We start from the raw sequence: 19196 nt of genomic DNA, 5'->3' as shown, positions 1-19196 counted from the left end.
GTACGTCTGCTCGGCATCCATCTTCACCCGTTCCGCACTGCACACCGGAAAAAGTCACATGACCATACGCGCCACACATGCCACTGCCTAAACTGAAACTCACTGGTCTTTTTTTTTATTAGCGGATAGCGGTGTAGTGTATGAAATAGGCAAACAGCTTTCAGAGAGAATTGGTTGTCATGTCCACACATGACAACCCATTTATTTCATAAAATCGCAGCATTTTGCGTCATATAATCGCACAGGCTTGATATCGCGATTGCGATTGCGATATGATTAATCGTGCAGCACTACTGCATAGAATTTGTTACGCAGGTTTAAAAAGTCCTTGAAATGTACATTTGTGTTTGCACACACACACACACACACACACACACACACACACACACACACACACGCAAAGTTGTTGTGAAAGCACAGATTGTTTGTTGGAGCATTGATCAGATATGCGTAACTTGCTTTTTAACCCTGAGGTGTTCGCAGACTCCTAAGAAAATTATGTTAAAAGCACACACACACACACACACACACACACACACACACACACACACACACACACACACACACACACACACACACACACACACACACACACTCAGAGTTGTTGTGAAAGCACAGATTGTTTGTTGGAGCATGCACAGAAATACAGGTTTCTGCACTCTGTTATGTCATTGCTCAAGTTTGCTGAGTTTCATTCAATTCTGTTTGTAGGTTATTCAAAATCTAAGCTAAAACCATTTTAACAGGTATAACAAACATATTTCATAAGGGGCCAGATTATTCCACAATAAAATACCCAAGGGCTGGTCACTAAAATAACATTTGTAAATTAAACAAAATACTAAAAACACTATTAACAAAATGTAGGAAACAAAATTATTTGTGCTAAAGCAAATGTCTCTTGAAACATTGACCAAATTTAAATGATGTCACAAGGGTTTCTTATTAGAATATATCTTTTATAACCTAATCACTGCTTCACTGTTATAGATATTCTGTTGACAATTGAATGAGAAATACTATGCAACCTATTCCAGTACTGCCAATCTAGTCTTCCTAGATTGTTGATACTGTATATGGGAGAAAAGCAGGTGATGAGGCAGGCAGAATTTTGAAGGATCATCAGGGTTCGTGTTATTCTTCCAACAATATTTCATCCACCTTTCAGTGCCCTTTCAACAACTAATTGGGGGAAAAAAGCAACAGAAATCATCAATTACAACATAAAACCTTTTTCATGACTCAATCTCAATACTTTCTAAGCTCAGGCACCGGGTGTGTATGTGTTTGAGCTCTGTGAGCTTAAGCCAGTAGACAGAGGGTGAGAACTATCCATTTGATGGATTACTTTCAATTACCAAGAGCTTCTGGATTTTCCTGTAAGACTAATAATAACTAATAATGATCTACAGTGGAGTGTATTCAACATTTTGATTGGACACACTTCTATTGTCCAGCACTCAGGAGAGCAGAGTAATTAATGACACCAGAATGCTAAACGTTACTGGCCCTTAATGATTCAATTAATGAAAAAGAACACATTTTTGGTTGACACATTGGGCCATACAAATAAGACTCACTCTACACAGAGAGATCTACAACACAGAGACACAGCCATGGCACCAACAATCACTTCAGCAATGAAAATGAGCAGCTACCTCTGAACAACAAGGTAAATTAAGAACCTGCTTCATTTCAATGCTTATAATGACTTGCTTTCTACACAGTAACTCTTTATATTTCAAGACGACTAAATGTTCTCTTTTTGTTATTTCCAGCTGAGGAAGCCAATGGTGGAGAAGATGCGCAGAGATCGTATCAACAGCAGCATTGAGCAGCTGAAGTCTCTCCTGGCTTCAGAGTTTCTCAACCAGCAGCCCGACTCCAAACTGGAGAAAGTTGATATCCTGGAGATGACAGTCAGCTTCCTGAGATGACAGCAGCAGCAGCAGCAGCCTGCATTCTCCCCCAGCTAGGCAGTTGTCAATCAAGGTTTCTCCAGATGTGTCCATGACATTGTCCACTTCCTGTCCAAAGATGAGGTGAGGACACAGAGCCAGAGAAAACTGCTGAACCACTTCCAGAACCTGCAGCCATCTTCAGATGAGAATAGGAGGGAAAGTGTTCTGGCTCAGCTGAGCTCTACAGAGCAGCAGATCATCAGCAAAGAGAAGACTTCAGTTAAGAGCTCCCTCTGGAGGCCCTGGTAAAGACAAGATCAAGACTCAAAGCTGAAAACACAAGTCTATGTGGACTATTTAGTTTTATTTCAAGTTCTGTGTGGACTTGCATTATAACTGAGTTGTTAAAACTTAACCACTTACTATTGTAAATTGAAGATGCAGGTAGAATCTAGTTAGGGGCAACATCAAGATCTGCACTCCATCATATGAGAACAGGATGGAAAGTAAAAACAAGCAGAGAAAAAAAATATTACATTGAATTGGCAGCTAGTTTTATCCTTGTTAAAATTCTTTTTAATACTCATTTTTACTAGAATGTTCCATATTGTGTAGATAGTATCAATCAGAAACCACTGTGTAATATTATTTTCTTGATTTTAGCTCCTACTGCATGGTCACACTATCACGCTTCTCCAAAATCATGTGCCTAAAATAGATGCCCCTGTTAAGGCCTGAGGCTTTTTACACACAAACTCTGATGTCTCTCTCTTTCCACACTGAGTAAGCATACTTATGAGGAAGAGGAACATCAACTAGCGGATTTAAATCTATGGCAGATTCTTATGTTCTTTGAATATTAAGACGGCGAATGTTTCACAGAGCTTTTAAGCCTGACCTTTAATTCTAGCTGCATCTGCTTGCAGCATCAGCTTTATTACGGTTTGCTTGCAGTTTTTACACTTTGCTTTCTCTGCAGTTTGTAGAAAGTGTTCAGCTGAATAAGAAGCCCTTTCACCTGGTGGGAACATCCATGGGTGGTTGTGTAGCAGGAGTTTATGCTGCTCGCTATCCCTCTGATCTGTCCAGTCTCACACTGATCTGTCCTGCAGGTTAGTATCACCCGACACTGACGCAGACCCTTGTACTTATATTCTGACTATGTAAAGCACAGATTTACGATGGCAGCGTGTTGTAAGAACATCTATGTCGTGTCGGTCAACATTCGGCTCAGTTTTATTTTGAACAATATGCATTATCACAAAGCAGCTTTACAGCAATCTGGATGTACAGTAATGTGACTTGGATCCCTAATGAACAAGTCAGAGGAAAGAGGAAAGAATGACGAGGAACGTCTTATGTATAGTATGTTCCTCAATGACATGAGGAAGAAGCCTGAAGAGGAACCAGACTCAAAAGGGAACAAACTCTGGGATAAACAGTACGTTATTCAGGTGTAGAAGAAAAAACAAAATCAGTAAATAATGTGTTGAATTTGCTGAGTTGTCAAATTTGAGCTGATGCCAGTCCAGATTTTTTAGGGAGATACAGAGAGGAAGCATTAGAATAATGTGATTGAATTATTACAAGATAATTGTAAGACCACAGAAATCTGCATCTTTTTGTCATGTAGGTCTGAAATACCCCAAGGAGAGTGAATTCCTTAGACATCTAAGAGACCTGGAGAACAGCACGGATGTCCAAAGCATCCCTCTCATCCCCTCAACTCCAGAGGAGATGGAGGACATGCTGAAACTGTGCTCCTTTGTGTGCTTTAAGATCCCTCATCAGGTTTATACCTTTTAGTTCTACAGCTTGCTTTAGGAATTCCCCTTCAAAGCTTTATGCAGTTTAGTCCACTGATTTAGTGGAGACAAATTCCTCTTTTCATTTATCTGCATAATATATAAAACACCATTTAACACACAGACAGACTACAACTTTTTACATTTAAATTAAGTTTTAAAATAAGGTTTTTGCTATATAAACACTGACTCACAGAAGTATTCATTCCCCTTGAAATGGCATTATACCTCGAGTTAGTATTATTTATTAATTTTTTAAATTTTTTTTTTACAATAAATTAGTCACTGACAAATTTGCAAAATGTTTAACAAATAAGACAAAACATTTGTGTACACGCTTAAACAACTACAGAGTAGTTTTGGATACAGACGTGTTCACAGCATCATATTTTTCCAGCTTGCTAATGAATTTATGTTGTATTGCTCTATTTTGCCCCTTAGTGGAATAGCAGAGACTTTGCCCATTTAAAAAGCTTTAACTCTGTTACGTCCAGAAGATCATTTTAATTTAAAACACTTGTTAGAAATAACTTTTTACTTTTACAACCTTTACCATGCATATGGGACAAATGTTTTTGTGTAGTTCTGTATCATTGCCCAGAAAGATTTTATTTAGAGTTTAATTATTTTTTTTACTTTGTAAATGTTAATTTACTTATTATTTATTATTTTGTAAATGTTAATAAATATGTGAATACTTTTTGCAAGTGTTAGATAAATATTTAAATATTATTATTATTATTATTATTATTATTATTATTATTATTATTATTATTATTATTATTATTATTATTATTATATTGTAAATGATTAAAATAAGGATTGTGATACGGATGTGTCTAAGTTGGAAAATTTGCAAAACATTAAAATTATAGCACCGGCCCAACGGTGTCCTATTTGGTGCAGCCATTTTTTTATATCGTCATTTTTGTAAATTAATAAATGTGAATCAGTTTGAAAAATTGCGTCCTTGTGGCTTTATTTGTATTTAATAATAATAATAATAATAATAATAATAATAATAATTATTATTATTATTATTATTATTTATATCAGCGAGATTTTATTATTTGTATGAAATTTGTAATTTATCTTAAATGTATTTTTCTAGTGAGCCCTCAGGGACAGACCACCAGGGTTAAATGTACTCTTATAGTATTTAACAATTAACAGAACTAGAATTGCTGGAACACTGCTGAATTTACTGCAGTGTGGACCAATAACAGGCAAATTATTATTATTATTATTATTATTATTATTATTATTATTATTATTATTTAAAAAAAAACACAATTTAAACACCCACCATATAATATGATGACAAATTATACATGTAATGTGCAGCTACTACATATGTTTACCTAGTAAACTACTACCTGGTATATTTTGGCATTACACACATTTACTTTAGTTGACGTTAGAAGTGTTGTATGGGCTGGAATGCTATTTAGCAGCACAAGGAATACCACATATGGGGGTATGCTGTTATGGGAAAATAATCAATGAATTGTGTGGAGTAATGTGGGATGACTACCTGACCAAAGCAGCACTATATTTATACCATAGCAGTTTGGCCATTATTACACTACATTTTATTCATTAAAGAAGGACACATCTATGCTGGACACAAAGAGGGACAGATAAACTGGGGACCCTGGAGCTGTGAGATGACGTTAAGGATGGAGCTTGTGGAAGTATCAATTGGATATGGCCTCAATAATAAAAATAAAGTCACCTGAAGAGCTCCACCTGGAGGTGTGAGGCGAACGTGCTACCCACTAAGCCACCGTGCCCCCGTCGTGTGACTTGTTCATAGGAAAGTGAACGCCGGAGTCGGCTCACTATCGCCATCTGACGGTACATGTCATTATATCAACATATGTTATAATGATATGTATAGCAACATTATAAACATTATGACGTACGTGTGTGTGTGTGTGTGTGTGTGTGTGTGTGTGTGTGTGTGTGTGTGTGTGTGTGTGTGTGAGTGAGTGTGTGTGAGTGAGTGTGTGTGAGTGAGTGTGTGTGTATGTTTGTGTGTGTCACGCAGTGTGTGTGTGTGAGTGTGAGTGGGTGTGTTTTTGTGTGTATGTATGTTTGTGTGTATGTTTGTCTGTGTGTGTGTTTGTGTGTGTGCGAGTGTTTGTGTATGTTTGTGTGTGTGTGAGTGAGTGTGTGTATGTTTGTGTGTGTATGTGTGGTTTTGTGTGTATGTGTGTGTGTGTGTGTGTGTGTGTGTGTGTGTGTGTGTGTGTGTGTGTGTGTGTGTGTGTGTGTGTGCGTGCGTGTGTATGTTTGTGTGTGTATATGTGTGTGTGTGTGTGTGCGCGCGCTTGTGTGTGCATGTTTCTTTGTGTGTATGTGTGTGTATGTTTGTGTGTGTGTGCATGTTTCTTTGTGTGTATGTTTGTGTGTCTTAAACTCATAAAAAGTGATAATAAAGATTTATATAATTAGAAAAGATTTCAATTCGGAATAAATGCTGTTATTTTTTTGAATCGTGAAAAAAGTTCACAGGTTCCTTAAAAAATATTAAGCAGCACAACTGATTTCAACATTGATAATAAATTTGCAAATTAGAATGATTTCTGAAGGATCATGTGTGTCAGGACTTAGCCCGGACTTTTGGCCATGTGCCTTTGTTTACGTTCTTCGTCACGTGTCTGCCCCGCCTTCGTCTGCCCCGCCTTCGTCTGCCCCTCCCTGTCTCCACACCTGTTCCTAATCGTGTCTCATTGTCTTTTTGTATTTAACTGTGCCACGGTGCCTTGTTCAGCGCGGAATCAACTGTTGTCTTTGTCCGGTCTAGTCTGTGTTATGATTCATGTTTTCCGTTTTCCGTTATTAAACCCTGTTATTTTTACCATCCTGCGTTTGGGTCCCCTTTTATCCTGCTTTCGTGACAATGTGACACTGAAGACTGGAGTAATGATGCTGAAAATTCAGCTTTGAACTCAGGATTAAATTAGAAAAAACATTATTTTGAAAATAGAAAACCATTATTTTGAACTGTAATAATATTTCACAATATAACTTATTTATTTATTTTAAAAAGCCTTCTTTCAAAAAAAAAAAAAAAAAGGAATATTTCCAAAATTCCCTAGATTAAGTTTCTGGTAATTTACTGGAGATCTACCGAAAAATTTCCACCCCTTTGCAACTCTAGTTGTAACCAGTGTTGGGCAATAACGCGTTACTAGTAGTACTAGTTACTGTAACGCAGTTACTTTTGACAGTAACTAACACTCTAACGCATTACTTTTTAAATAAAGTAACTCCGTTACCGTTAACATATGATGCGTTTGTCCGTTACTTTTTTAAATGAATTAATTTAGGCGGAAGTGTAGCCTACAGTCTAACCTGTTTACAGCAGCGACACATTGTAGGATTGGTGGATGCCGACATGTAAACACGAAGACGCCGCACTGTAGGCGTGTTTCCGTTTATTCATGTATGTGCGGCACTAATGGCGAGTCAAGGCAAGAGCAAGACGAGTTTCTCAAAGTTGAAATATGCTCATTATTTCACTTTGGTTGAGCTTAAAGACAAAAACCTTTTAGTCAAATGTAAGCTGTGTCTTTCTGGTTCGAAGTTCCTATCCATTAATGGGTAAAAAAAAAAAGTTACTTTTAACAGTAATGCGTTACTTTTTGGTGTAAGTAATCACCAAAGTAATTGAGTTACTTTTTGAATGAAGTAACTGTAACTAGTATATTCTATAATATTCCCCCCCCATATTTTATAGCATTTGGTTTTAGGACATCCCCTGTATGTTAGAGAATTAAGAGCCACATTGATACAGTTCACTAGTGTACCATCAACTTGATCAGTGGAACATTTAATTCAACATAAATCTGGGAGAAGTATCTGAATTTAATCTAAGGGCAGAATTTGGTAATTAATGAGGTAACTAATGAGGTCACACACAAATACCACAATTTAGCACATGCAGATTTTTCTTCAAATTCAGAAGTAGAGGTCAATTTTATTCACTGAACTCTTTACAGATTAAAAAAGCACAAGAATCATCTTTATAGCAGGTGAAATAGGTGAAACTGTACTGTAGGTGAAACAGTATGAAAGAAAAATCTTTTCTAAAAAAGATGTTCTAAAATAAAATCACTCGATCAAAAAATATGCATCTGCACCAAGCTTATTCTGAAGCTGTATCATTTAGAGGCTTTTTCCAGATTCATTCACAAATACTTTTGCGTCAGTGTAGTTGAGCCCTTTGTAGGTTCCACTGGTTTTAAACTCCAGCACACTGCCATTGTAGCAGGTAACCTGGACTGTTCCAGTGTAGGGGAGATCAACTGTAGCCCGACCAATAGTGATGTCCACATCTACGGTTTTCCCTGGAGGAACTTTAACAGGAAATGAGAACAGCTCAGTTTTCTCCTCAGTGTTCTCTAAACCATATGAGCTCTCGGTTCCCACTGTGAGACCGAATCCAGCTGTTACTTCCACAACCTCTGGAACTCCTGCCTTCACTTCCATACTAAACGAGGCTTCCAGCTTGTTGGTAACGGACCAGGATGACTTTCTGGTGACTGTTTTGGAGGATTCTATTTTATATTCTTGAGTTTCAGTAGTATTATTATGGTATGTTGTGGATTTGATTTCCTCGACAGCCACATTAGGTATCACATTGTGAAGTGTGGGATACTGAACATTTGTTAGCTTTGTAGACTTGATGGTGTTGATGAATTTAAAGCATAAGCTATCAATATCTGAAGCAGCACATCCTCTGATTCCCATGCAGATCCCAGAACCCACATCAATTGGATATTCTGTTTTCAGCCCCCAGTCTGTCATATGTGCAAAGAACTCTCTGGACTTATTTGTCTTGAATTTGATGGCACCCAGACGTGTTCCAGCTCCATTTCCCCAAAGTGAAAGGGAGGTGAAATGCTCTCCATCTTCAAATATAAATTCTGAATACTTCCCATCAGAGTTACCAAATTGCATGGACCGGCCATCAGTTAGCCAAACCTTGATGGCTTTTATCTGCCAGCCACCGGCCCACACCCAGATCTGTTTCAGTGTTGCTCCATTTTCAATACCATCAAAATTAAAACCTTGTCCTCCTTGCCCTCCAATTTCAAGGAATGGTGCCAAGTATGACATGATTATGCACTTAGTATGTACCTTAAAATGAGAAACATATTTAGGTTTATTTTAATATTCTAAGGAACAGGCAAGAATTATTTTTCCTCATTGTTTACCTTTAAGATACTGAAATATCTGAAATATGTGTCAAGCTCCAGGTTATATTACTTGCTGAGATCATAAAGCATTACCAAGAAATTCCATTGCTAGTGCAATGATCTTTTACTGCAGTCAGCTATTTGTTAATATTTATATGATAACATTTTTCATTAAGGTTATTTAGAAACAACTAGCAAAATTCAGAACTGAGGCTAAAGCAAGATCCAGTCTATAGAACTGTTAAATTAGGAACAAGTTTTAAATAAATGCAAAGCAGGTGTATTTTTTTTTAAATAATTCAAATATACTTATAAAAACTTTAATCTTTACTAACATGGTAAATAATGTTATTTAAAGGAACCATAATGCAAAGCATTAAAGCCTATAATATCTATAATTCCTCTTGCTGCTGAAAGTATTGGAAACATAATAATTCTAAAACTTAAGTTGAATACAATATAATAAAATTCAAAATAACAGCTACACTTACAGAAATAGGTCAGAAGCAGGTCATAGGAAATGAGAGTTTTGTTAAGAATGCAAGTATAGTGGATATGACAGAGGGTTTATATTGCCTTTTATCAGCAGGTGGTTTTAGGCCAACCCACTAAATTCCTAAGCTACAACAAGACACGATAACACTAGACAAGATAAATTTCCCTATAATAGTATAGGGAAATACTAAATATAATATAATAATAAAAAAAAAAGGTTGATACAGCCCAAAACATTTATTGTTTCATGCATCATTTCATGTGGCCCTAACTAATAAAGGACACACAGCTTTTCTTCAGAACCAGAAAATAAAAAAACATACGTTTAAAGTGTAAAGTCATGCAAAAATGGTTTATTTTTTATTTGTATTTTTCTAAAGCCTGTTTTTTTTTTTTTTTACATGTAGCATATATTATGTAAAACTGTGCTACAGAGCAATTGAGAGCAGAATAAAAAAAAAAAGATTTACGTAGTGTTGGGGTATTGACTTTTACTGTTTGGGTTTGTATTTTAAAAAAATCTTCTGAAGCTTCCACTTATGAAGTGAGACTGAAAATGAAACAATGCAAAGACTGAATGAATCAATCCAGAATATGCAACATAGATTGAGTGACGAGGTGAGTGTGATAAACACAAGAGCAATAGCATGTGGAAGATTTATATTCTCTGGTGGTATTCTGTTCCAAGGTGACCATATCATTGCTAAAACTGGCACTGGGTTTCTTCAGCAGGATTGCAGTCAGCTAATGATCACTATACAATAATCTTGGGCCTCTCGTGGCAAGAGCACCACAACTCACTGATGTCCTGGCCAGATAAGCAGCTCATCCCTTACTCCCATTCCTGCCTTACCAATGCATTTGACAGCCCAATCTCACATTAGTTTCTATCTCTGTGGAGTGCCCAGAGCCCAGTGTTCAGCCCTGTACCCTGCATAAGTACAGAGACCTGCAGGAGGTGTTCAGTATTACCAAGACCGGCAGTTGTCCCCCTTCATAGAGACTATAATTTTGCCATCAAGCTGCCTTTCCTTTGGTGTGTCTACCCCATATCTGTGGCAAAACAACAAGCAATTTTAGGAATATATCAAGAAGGCAATCTAGATTATCTCTCACAGAACCGCCAAGATCCCAACCAGTCTGGCTTTAAAGCAGCTCATTCCACAGAGACAGCCCTTTTGGATGTCTCTGAGAAACTACATGTTGCTAGGTCAGCCAAACTGTCATCCGTCCTTATACTCATTGACCTTTCAGCAGCATTTGATACGGTCAACCACAAGACTCTCTTGTCCACCAAAATTGTAAGACACAAAGAGAGATTTGACTGTTACTAGAGCAAATTCAGACACAGGTATATCTGATGCTATTCAATATCTTTGTCAGGTAAAATATCTTCTTTCTAAACCTTTATTGTCAGGTTTCCTAAGAAATTGCTAAATTTGCTAGTTTAGACTAGTTTAGCAAGACTCTTTGACTGCATAGCATTTGTTACGCAAGTTTAAAAAGTCCCTGAAATGTACATTTGTGTTTTGTGTTCCAAAAGAAGTGTTGAGACCAAAAATATGGCCCAAAACATTTGTTTCATGCATTTTATGTGGCTCTACATAATAAAGGTAAAATGGTTTATTTTTTCTTCTTTATTATTGTTTTTTAATTTTATTGTTTTAGAAGCGAAGCAGCTCATCCATTGGTCCCTCTTCTGCCTTTACCAGTGCATTTCATAGCCCAAACGCACATTAGCCTCAACCTCCAGAGCCCAGACCCCAGTGTTCAGCCCTGTATCCTGCTTACACATCAAATAAGAGCAGAATTAAAAAAATATTTTGTTGTGTTTTTTATAGCTCTGGGCTTTCATTTTAGAGGTCTTTTCCATTCGTCTCTTAAATATGTGGTTTGGGATGAGCTCAAGCTTTTATAAAGGTCAAAGGTCATACCTTTGATCTGGCATATGTATGTCTTTGTTCCAAATGAGATAGGAGACAAGTACTTAAAACTCATGTTTGATCCGGGGGTGGTTTGTGGGGCCCCCTTTTCCCTCCCACCACCCTGTCTTTCATATTGTTTAACACCATCGTATCTGTTTTCAAGTAGATAGGAAACAAGTACTTAAAACTCGTGTTTGATCCGTGTGTGGTTTGTGATATGGGTGCTATCTACTGTATAACGTCACACAAGCGCACACGCCCCTGAGCAAACGCGCACACGCCCAAACGCATTGACACGCTCCCCCCTGAGCAAACGCGCATGAGAAAAAAACAAGCCATAGGGACGGCGCCCCTGGAGCAGGTGAGTTTAAGGACCTTGCCCAAGGACCCAACGTTGATTCTCAGCAGCTTGTGGACTCGAACCCCAACCTTCTGACCTTCTTGGAGTGGGGGTCTTGCGGATGGGATTTGAAATATTCACTCGTAATCAAGGTTTAGTTTTACTCTTACTTCGGCGAATTCAGCTAGGAAATAATCTCAATACAGTTGTCTAAAATAAAATAGATAACACTCCTATCTACTTGAAAACAGATACAATGTTAAACAATATGAAAGACAGGGTGGTAGAAGGGAAAAGGGGGCTCCACAAACCACCCCCGGATCAAACATGAGTTTTAAGTACTTGTCTCCTATCTCATTTGGAACAAAGACATACATATGCCAGATCAAAGGTATGACCTTTGACCTTTAATAATTTGCTATCACTAATGACAGCTGAAATGACAGCTGTCATGGCAATAAAACTGTCAGCTGATTAATTTCTTATCACTAATGACGTCTGATATGATCTGTCAGGACAATAAAACTGTCAGTTTGCCGAAAGGTGCCAGTTATCCCTCTCTATGGAGGACATGCTGAAACTGTGCTCCTTTGTGCGCTTTAAGATCCCTCATCAGGTTTACACCTCTCAGTTCTACAGCTTGCTTTAGGAATTCCCCTTTAAAGCTTTATGCAGTTTAGTCCACTGATTTAGTGGAGACAAATTCCTCTTAAATCTTTTCATTTATCTGCATAATATATAAAACACCATTTAACACACGAACAGATTACAAATTTGTACATTTTTTTATTTTAAATTAAGGTTTAAAATAAGGTTTTTGCTATATAAACACTGACTCGCAGAAGTATTCATTCCCCTTGAAATGGCATTATACCTCGAGTTATTATTGTTTATTTATTTATTTATTTATTTATTTTTACAATAAATTAGTCATACTGGCGAGTTTGAAAAATGTTTAACAAATAAGACAAAACATTTGTGTACACGGTTAAACAACTACAGAGTAGTTTTGGATACAGACGTGTTCACAGCATCATATTTTTCCAGCTTGCTAATGAATTTATGTTGTATTGCTCTATTTTGCCCCCTAGTGGAATAGCAGAGACTTTGCCCTTTTAAAAAGCTTTAATTCTGTTATAGTCCAGAAGATAAAACACTTGTTAGAAATAACTTTGGCGGTGCAAATTACAACCTTTACCATGCATATGGGACAAATGTTTTTGTATAGTTCTGTATCATTGCCCGGAAAGATTTTATTTATTTTTATTTATTATTTAATTATTTATTATTATTATTTTTTACTTTTTGCAAGGATTGTTAACTGCTTCCTCGGTAAAGCCTTTTTAGATAAACGTGTCTAAACATGAATAAATGCACTGAAGGTCTCATGCGTAAATTTCTTTTGGTCAAGTAGTTTATTTCAGCTCTTACGTTATATGGGCTTTAAATATAATGTAGTACTAAACATCTGCTTCCTTTACTTTCCCTAGAACTTAATCAGACTTTTTACAGCTCACTTTTCAAAGATTGTGGATATCATCATTACATTTCCTTTTTTTAAACCTTTAAGAATATTAATTAATTAGTATTTTAAACATCAACATGTTAAAATATAGTCTAATAAAATATAATTGCTTTCTATTTTTTCCTTGCTATTCATTATCTTGCATATTATTTATTATTTTGTAAATGTTAATAAATATTTAAATATTTTTGTAAGTTATTATTATTATTATTACTATTATTATTATTATTATTATTATTATTATTATTATTATATTGTAAATTATTAAAATAAGGATTTTGATACGGATGTGTCTAAGTTGGAAAATTTGCAAAGCATTTAATATTTTAAAAGATTATAGCACCGGCCCAACGGTGTCGTATTTGGTGCAGCCTTTTTTTTATATTGTCATTTTTGTAAATAATAAATATAAATCAGTTTAAAGAATTGCGCCCTTGAGACTTTATTTGTATTTAATTATAATTATTATTTTTTAAACAGATCCTTCGGGGGTTGGTGAAAGTCCGTATTCCACACAACAACTTCTACCGTGAAGGTCAGTTCCTTTCACTAACATTTTGCTGTGTGCCTGCTTTAAGCTGACATGCCTACAATATTCATCTCCTTTGGTTTCAGTGTTCATGGAGCTAGTAGACGAAAAATCGAGACACTGCCTGCATGATAACATGCACCTCATTTCAACAACACTTCAAGTCATTTGGGGGAAGCAAGATCAGGTCAGATTAGATCACAAGGTCACGTCACGTACATCAGAAAAACACCTTAAAGCAATCGAATTGAGTTGACTATTTCTAAAGGACCAAAAGTAACTGGACAGACAAACATCATTATAAATTACAGTGTTATTTTAAACGCAATGCAAAAGCAAAATCTGCAACCAACTTTAGACTTTTCTCTTTTCTATGAGTGTTAATACCCTTAAATCAAATATGAAGGTCCTCTCTTTAAACCCATTATTTGATTTCATGTACTATATCTATTACTATACCGTATCTACTATATCAGCGTATTATGGTTAAATATTTATGAACTTGTCTGTATAGACTATACTGTATATCTTACCTTGTGAGCGTCTCGAAGCCAGACAAGAACATTTTCCTAAGAATTATTGATTTTTCCTAAGAAAAATTATTTTATATTGTGTTTGATCGGTTTCTTCACACCATATATAGTTGAACTTTTTGGTTTGTAGATAAATTGTAAAAAACGCACAAATATATTGATACATTTCCCCATTGAAAATATGTGGGGTGTGTAAATTTTTGTACCCGTGCCACATCATTCTTGTACGCTTGTGTTTTGTTATGGTATCTTGTTATCATTTGACAGTGTGGTTATACTTTGTGCAGGTGCTCGATGTATCCGGTGCGTCTGTTTTGGCTGATACTCTGCCCGGATCCCAAGTCGATCTGTTAGACAACTGTGGCCATTCTGTGGTGATGGAGCGTCCTCGGAAAGCTGCTCATCTCATCGTGGACTTCATCACGCGTCAGCAGAATTCAGGAAGTGCTAGCAGCAAAAATCTTTTTTGAAACTCTGAAACATCACAGCGAGATTTTATTATTTGTATGAAATTTGTAATTTATCTTAAATGTATTTTTCTAGTGAGCCCTCAGGGACAGACCACCAGGGTTAAATTTACTCTTATAGTATTTAAGAATTAACAGAACTAGAATTGCTGGAACATTGCTGAATTTACTGCAGTCTGGACCAATAACAGGCAATAACATTTCACTGACAGGTTCAGGGTTTACTAAATTCAGAAAAAGACCCATAAAAACACATACTCTTATTGCTTTTTGTAAGAAATGTCCTTCGATCTTCTAGGTAACAGTGAAACACTGCATGTACTTGTGTGTACCTTGTGCTGTGAATCACTATTTGAAGCCTTCATTGTATGCATTAGCATAAAGTTTTAATTTGTTTGGTATTTCTTCTGTGTTAAAATCCACATTTAAGAGCTAACAAGTCCTGAAATGTAATGGTGTATTGTATTGTTCATTTCCATGTGAAATGCACTGCCCTCCTACACTACATTGTTCTGAATACTTAGTAAAAACACTGAAGCCATAACCCTGTGTCTAGACACATTTCTAATACAAAATAACCTGACTATTCAATAGTGACTGTCAGTTTACTAGATGCTTAGATACAATTTAAACACCCACTGTATAATATGATGATACAGTACATTTAATGTGTAGCTGCAACATATGTTTACCTAGCAAACTAATACCTGGTATATTTTGGTATTACACACATATAGACGTTAGAAGTGTTGTATGGGCTGGAATGCTATTTAGCAGCACAAGGAATAATACATATGGGGGTATGCTGTTATGCGAAAATAATCAATGAATTGTGTGGAGTAATGTGGGATGACTACCTGACCAAAGCAGCACTATATTTATACCATAGCAGTTTGGCCATTATTAAATTACATTTTATTCATTAAAGAAGGACACATCTATGCTGGACACAAAGAGGGACAGATAAACGGGACCCTGGAGCTGTGAGATGACGTTAAGGATGGAGCTTGTGGAAGTATCAACTGGATAAGGCTTCAAAGAAGGAAGTGAGAAAATGGAGCTGCTGTCGTTTCCTGTCAAAGTCCCTTCAGGGAAACTGTGGACTCTCCTACACTGGACCTGCTATATATAATAATAACAGGTGCTGCAGTTTAAAATCAGTGGTTGTGAAGACATCACCCAAAAATCTCTGTACATTGGCTGTGAATTTATTTGTAAAGCATTTTAAAAGTGAAATAATTATTATAAATACATCAGTTGAGTAGTGTTTAAGATGAGACTTGTGTTAAAGAACATTGAGGTAAAAAGTGAAGTATAATTAATGGTGCTTGCAAAAGCAACATTCTTATTATCTTGCCGGACAAAACTTCAGCACGTAACTTGTCCCGCAGCTTTTGTCCTAGACCCAGGAATGAGGTGTCAAATCGACCGGCTTTTTGAGAAGAGGTGTGCTATGACTTTTATAAGCGATCCAAACAACGATGTACGCACAGCGGACGAAAAAGCGGCCAAAAAATCCATTAGAAAAGAATGAGAAATTCCTAAAATTCCTTTAATCTGTCACACACGCAGCGTGCGCAGAGCTCAGGCACGGCTTCTCTCTGTGTTCTCCTAGTGACTGTAGATATAAAGGAGACTCAATACAACAACTAGTGATGTTACCAGTGACAACGAAGCTCCGAGGCGTGTGTCAAAAAAAATGAACCGATTTTTATTGAAGCTTTGTTTCGAAGCTTGATTCGTTCTGGCAAAATCACGTGACCAATGACGTCCGAAGCTTCGTTTCACACCCACCCACGTGACTGCTTCGTTAAAAGGTTTAAAATTGTGCGCGACACGCGGCGCGCCCTCGTGTGTTGTATTGGAGTATTACATGGAATCTATTACTGTAGCGAGTTTAGGAGAGTTTATTGTTGCGAGTTGTCAATGGAGCCTGTTACAAAAAGATCGCGTGGCCTTTCAGTCTGGTCTAAGTTAGGGATATCGCAATTATCTTGTCTCTTTTCAGGCGAGGCTTTAAAATCCTTTCAAGAAATATCGCACCAATATAGTAGCCTATACCACAGTCCCATTTCTTCAAATACCTTCAGCTGCGTCATTTCATAAAACTTCTGTCTGATAATGGTAAGCTGAGACGTGATCTTACTGATATAGAACAAGTTATAATAAAAAAACAATCTCTCTAAGGGGTTAATATCTAAAATATATAATGCCTTGGTTGATTCGTGTACTTCCTCCTTAGAGAGCTTGAAAAAAGTGTGGGGAAAAGACCTGGGCCACGAAATTACCGATATGGACTGGTCCACCGTATGTAACAATGTGTTACCTAAATGTACTTCTTTGGGGATTTACGAACTCAACTACAGATTTTTTAACAGAGTTGACCTTACACCTTCACGTCTAAGAAAGATTTACAAAGACTCCTCCGATCTCTGTTTTAATTGCAAGAAACACAAAGGAACATTCCTTCATTGCTTCTGGTATTGTGACAAAATCTTTTCTTTTTGGACTAAAGTACATCATTTTTTACAAAGGCTCCTTAAGTTGAAATTTTGTTTCTCTTTGGAATTGTATCTGCTGTACAGTGGAATTGAGACTGTGTTTGACTTCCACACAAGGCAACTGTTTTTAAATTTGGTGTACCTGGCAAAGAAATGTATATTGTTATTGTGGTCTTCTCCTCAGGCACCTTCTGTTAAAATGTGGTTGTCCCAAATGTCCATATTACTTCCACTTGAGAAGCTCACTTATGACATACACCAAAGGTCTAATGACTTTTGGCAGATATGGACACCTCTCTGGTGCCACATTAACAACCTCTCTTGATCCTGTGTACATTTTGTTATTTACCAGAATGTGCTATCTTTTTCACCTGATTGTCCACTTTTAATTGTTTTTTATCGTGTACTTGAGACTGTATCGCTATGTTTATGTACATCTGATTAACCGACCAATAAAAATAAATAAATAAATAAATAAACAAACAAACAAATAAATAAATAAATAAAAGATTGCGTTCTGAAATGTGAGAACACTTTCATTTGATTTCTCCCTATAAGGTGGATATATATGGTTTTGTTGTGAAGACTATATTTATAACTTCACTCATCATTGGGCAATTATACAATTCAGTGTAACATTTAATGTCGTATATTTTGTCATATATATATTTATTGGATAGTGAAAAGGAATGCAAGAAAAGCCTTTTGTGCACCACTTAATAGCATGATCTTTTTTTAAATCGTTCACACTTTATTCTTTTGAGACAAGGTCTATCCTTATTTTGTTTTTAGATCAAGTGTTTGATTTGCTCCCAGCTGGTCTATAATAATAATAATAATAATAATAATAATAATAATAATAATAATAATATATCATCCATGTTGAGGCATTTTCGTGCAAAGCATGACAGAGCCAGATCCTCTGACCAAGATGTAGCCAACACCCAAGGTTAAAGCCTACTTTTAATTTTATTCACTTGTTTCAGTTTTAATTATTAAAATATACTTAAGTGGTTTAAAGTGCTGCTGTCATTTTATCATCAAAATAGGAACAGATTCTCTCTCTCTCTCTCTCTCTCTCTCTCTCTCTCTCTCTCTCTCTCTCTCTCTCTCTCTCTCTCTCTCTCTTAATTTCAATTTATGTGTGCTTTATTGGCATGACAAAAACTGTACATTTGTATTACCAAAGCATTTGCAGCTGTGCTGCATACAAATAGTACAAAAAGTTAAATTTAAACAAAAGTACATTGTGCATAATTAAAAGTAATTAATAAATTAGTAAATAATAGAAATACAATAAAAACGTACATTATTGTATTTAATATATTGATTCATTTATTTATTAATCTATCTTTAATTTGTCAATCCATTAATTTTTGCTTCTAAAACTAATACGTTGTTTGGTTGTGGAACATTTTGTGATAGCACTTTCACCAGCAGAGGTCCTCATCGAGGTCTGGTTTTAAAAGCTTCGAGTAATGAACCTTTTTCCGATACAATTGAGTTGAAATCTTCACTGCTTCAAGAATCACTACCTGAAAGTATTGAATATAGATTTAAATTAGATTAAAAAAATGAATTCAATCTAAAACATTTATAAAATTCAGTTATGACTAAAGTCTCAAACTCAGAAAAGTTTGACTCAGTTGACTTTAGAAACAACTCAAAAGTTACACTGAACTTTAAGTTGCTTACGATCTCTAGGTTGCAAAACTCCACCTGACTGTATAGAGCTGTAGAAAGGACATCATGTAAATGTGGTGTATAGAAATGAAAAAAAAAAAAAGGATAACAAAGGTGTTTGTGTGCTTGTTTTACTGTTTGTAATATTTGTAAGGCATCACTTGTTGATGTATACTTTAATAAATTATTTAGTCGAGTGCCTTTTCTGAGTTTGAGACTTTAGTCATTCACCCAAATGAGGATGAGGATCACTTTTGAGTCTGGTTCCTCTCAAGGTTTCTTCCT

The 19196-nt window shown here is 36.1% G+C and overlaps 2 protein-coding genes, 1 long non-coding RNA gene and 1 pseudogene across 3 annotated transcripts; 2 read left to right on the top strand and 2 right to left on the bottom strand.

Moving 5' to 3' along the window:
* The first annotated feature begins 1405 nt into the window (after positions 1 to 1405).
* Positions 1406 to 2269, top strand: LOC113656409 (annotated as a pseudogene).
* Positions 2061 to 5712, bottom strand: LOC125140276. The gene is made up of 3 exons (XR_007139563.1): positions 5442 to 5712; positions 2325 to 2375; positions 2061 to 2203 (listed from the first exon to the last, which is right to left on the bottom strand). It is a non-coding gene; the product is annotated as an uncharacterized LOC125140276 (long non-coding RNA).
* LOC113656464 (monoacylglycerol lipase abhd6-A-like) lies at positions 2750 to 15271 on the top strand. The gene is made up of 5 exons (XM_027167740.2): positions 2750 to 3013; positions 3535 to 3692; positions 13679 to 13733; positions 13814 to 13914; positions 14548 to 15271. The coding sequence occupies exons 1-5, from the start codon at positions 2935 to 2937 to the stop codon at positions 14728 to 14730; spliced, it is 576 nt and encodes a 191-aa protein (XP_027023541.2). The 5' UTR covers positions 2750 to 2934; the 3' UTR covers positions 14731 to 15271.
* On the bottom strand, positions 7660 to 9513 carry LOC113656406 (aerolysin-like protein). The gene is made up of 2 exons (XM_027167676.2): positions 9405 to 9513; positions 7660 to 8854 (listed from the first exon to the last, which is right to left on the bottom strand). Exon 2 carries the CDS (start codon positions 8831 to 8833, stop codon positions 7880 to 7882), a length of 954 nt encoding a protein of 317 aa, XP_027023477.2. The 5' UTR covers positions 8834 to 8854; positions 9405 to 9513; the 3' UTR covers positions 7660 to 7879.
* Positions 15272 to 19196: the final 3925 nt, after the last annotated feature.

Source organism: Tachysurus fulvidraco, chromosome 2, assembly GCF_022655615.1.
Source record: "Tachysurus fulvidraco isolate hzauxx_2018 chromosome 2, HZAU_PFXX_2.0, whole genome shotgun sequence".
Classification (NCBI taxonomy): Eukaryota; Metazoa; Chordata; class Actinopteri; order Siluriformes; family Bagridae; genus Tachysurus; species Tachysurus fulvidraco.
This window is presented reverse-complemented; position numbering and strand designations above follow the sequence as displayed.

Bases quoted from the DNA above. Each gene is read 5' to 3' on its own strand.
- LOC113656464 (XM_027167740.2), top strand. From the start codon at position 2,935: ATGGGTGGTTGTGTAGCAGGAGTTTATGCTGCTCGCTATCCCTCTGAT. The intron at 3,693-13,678 runs GTTTATACCTTT...TTTTTTAAACAG, and splicing joins GCTTTAAGATCCCTCATCAG to ATCCTTCGGGGGTTGGTGAA. The intron at 13,734-13,813 runs GTCAGTTCCTTT...CTTTGGTTTCAG, and splicing joins CAACAACTTCTACCGTGAAG to TGTTCATGGAGCTAGTAGAC.
- LOC113656406 (XM_027167676.2), bottom strand. From the start codon at position 8,833: ATGTCATACTTGGCACCATTCCTTGAAATTGGAGGGCAAGGAGGACAA.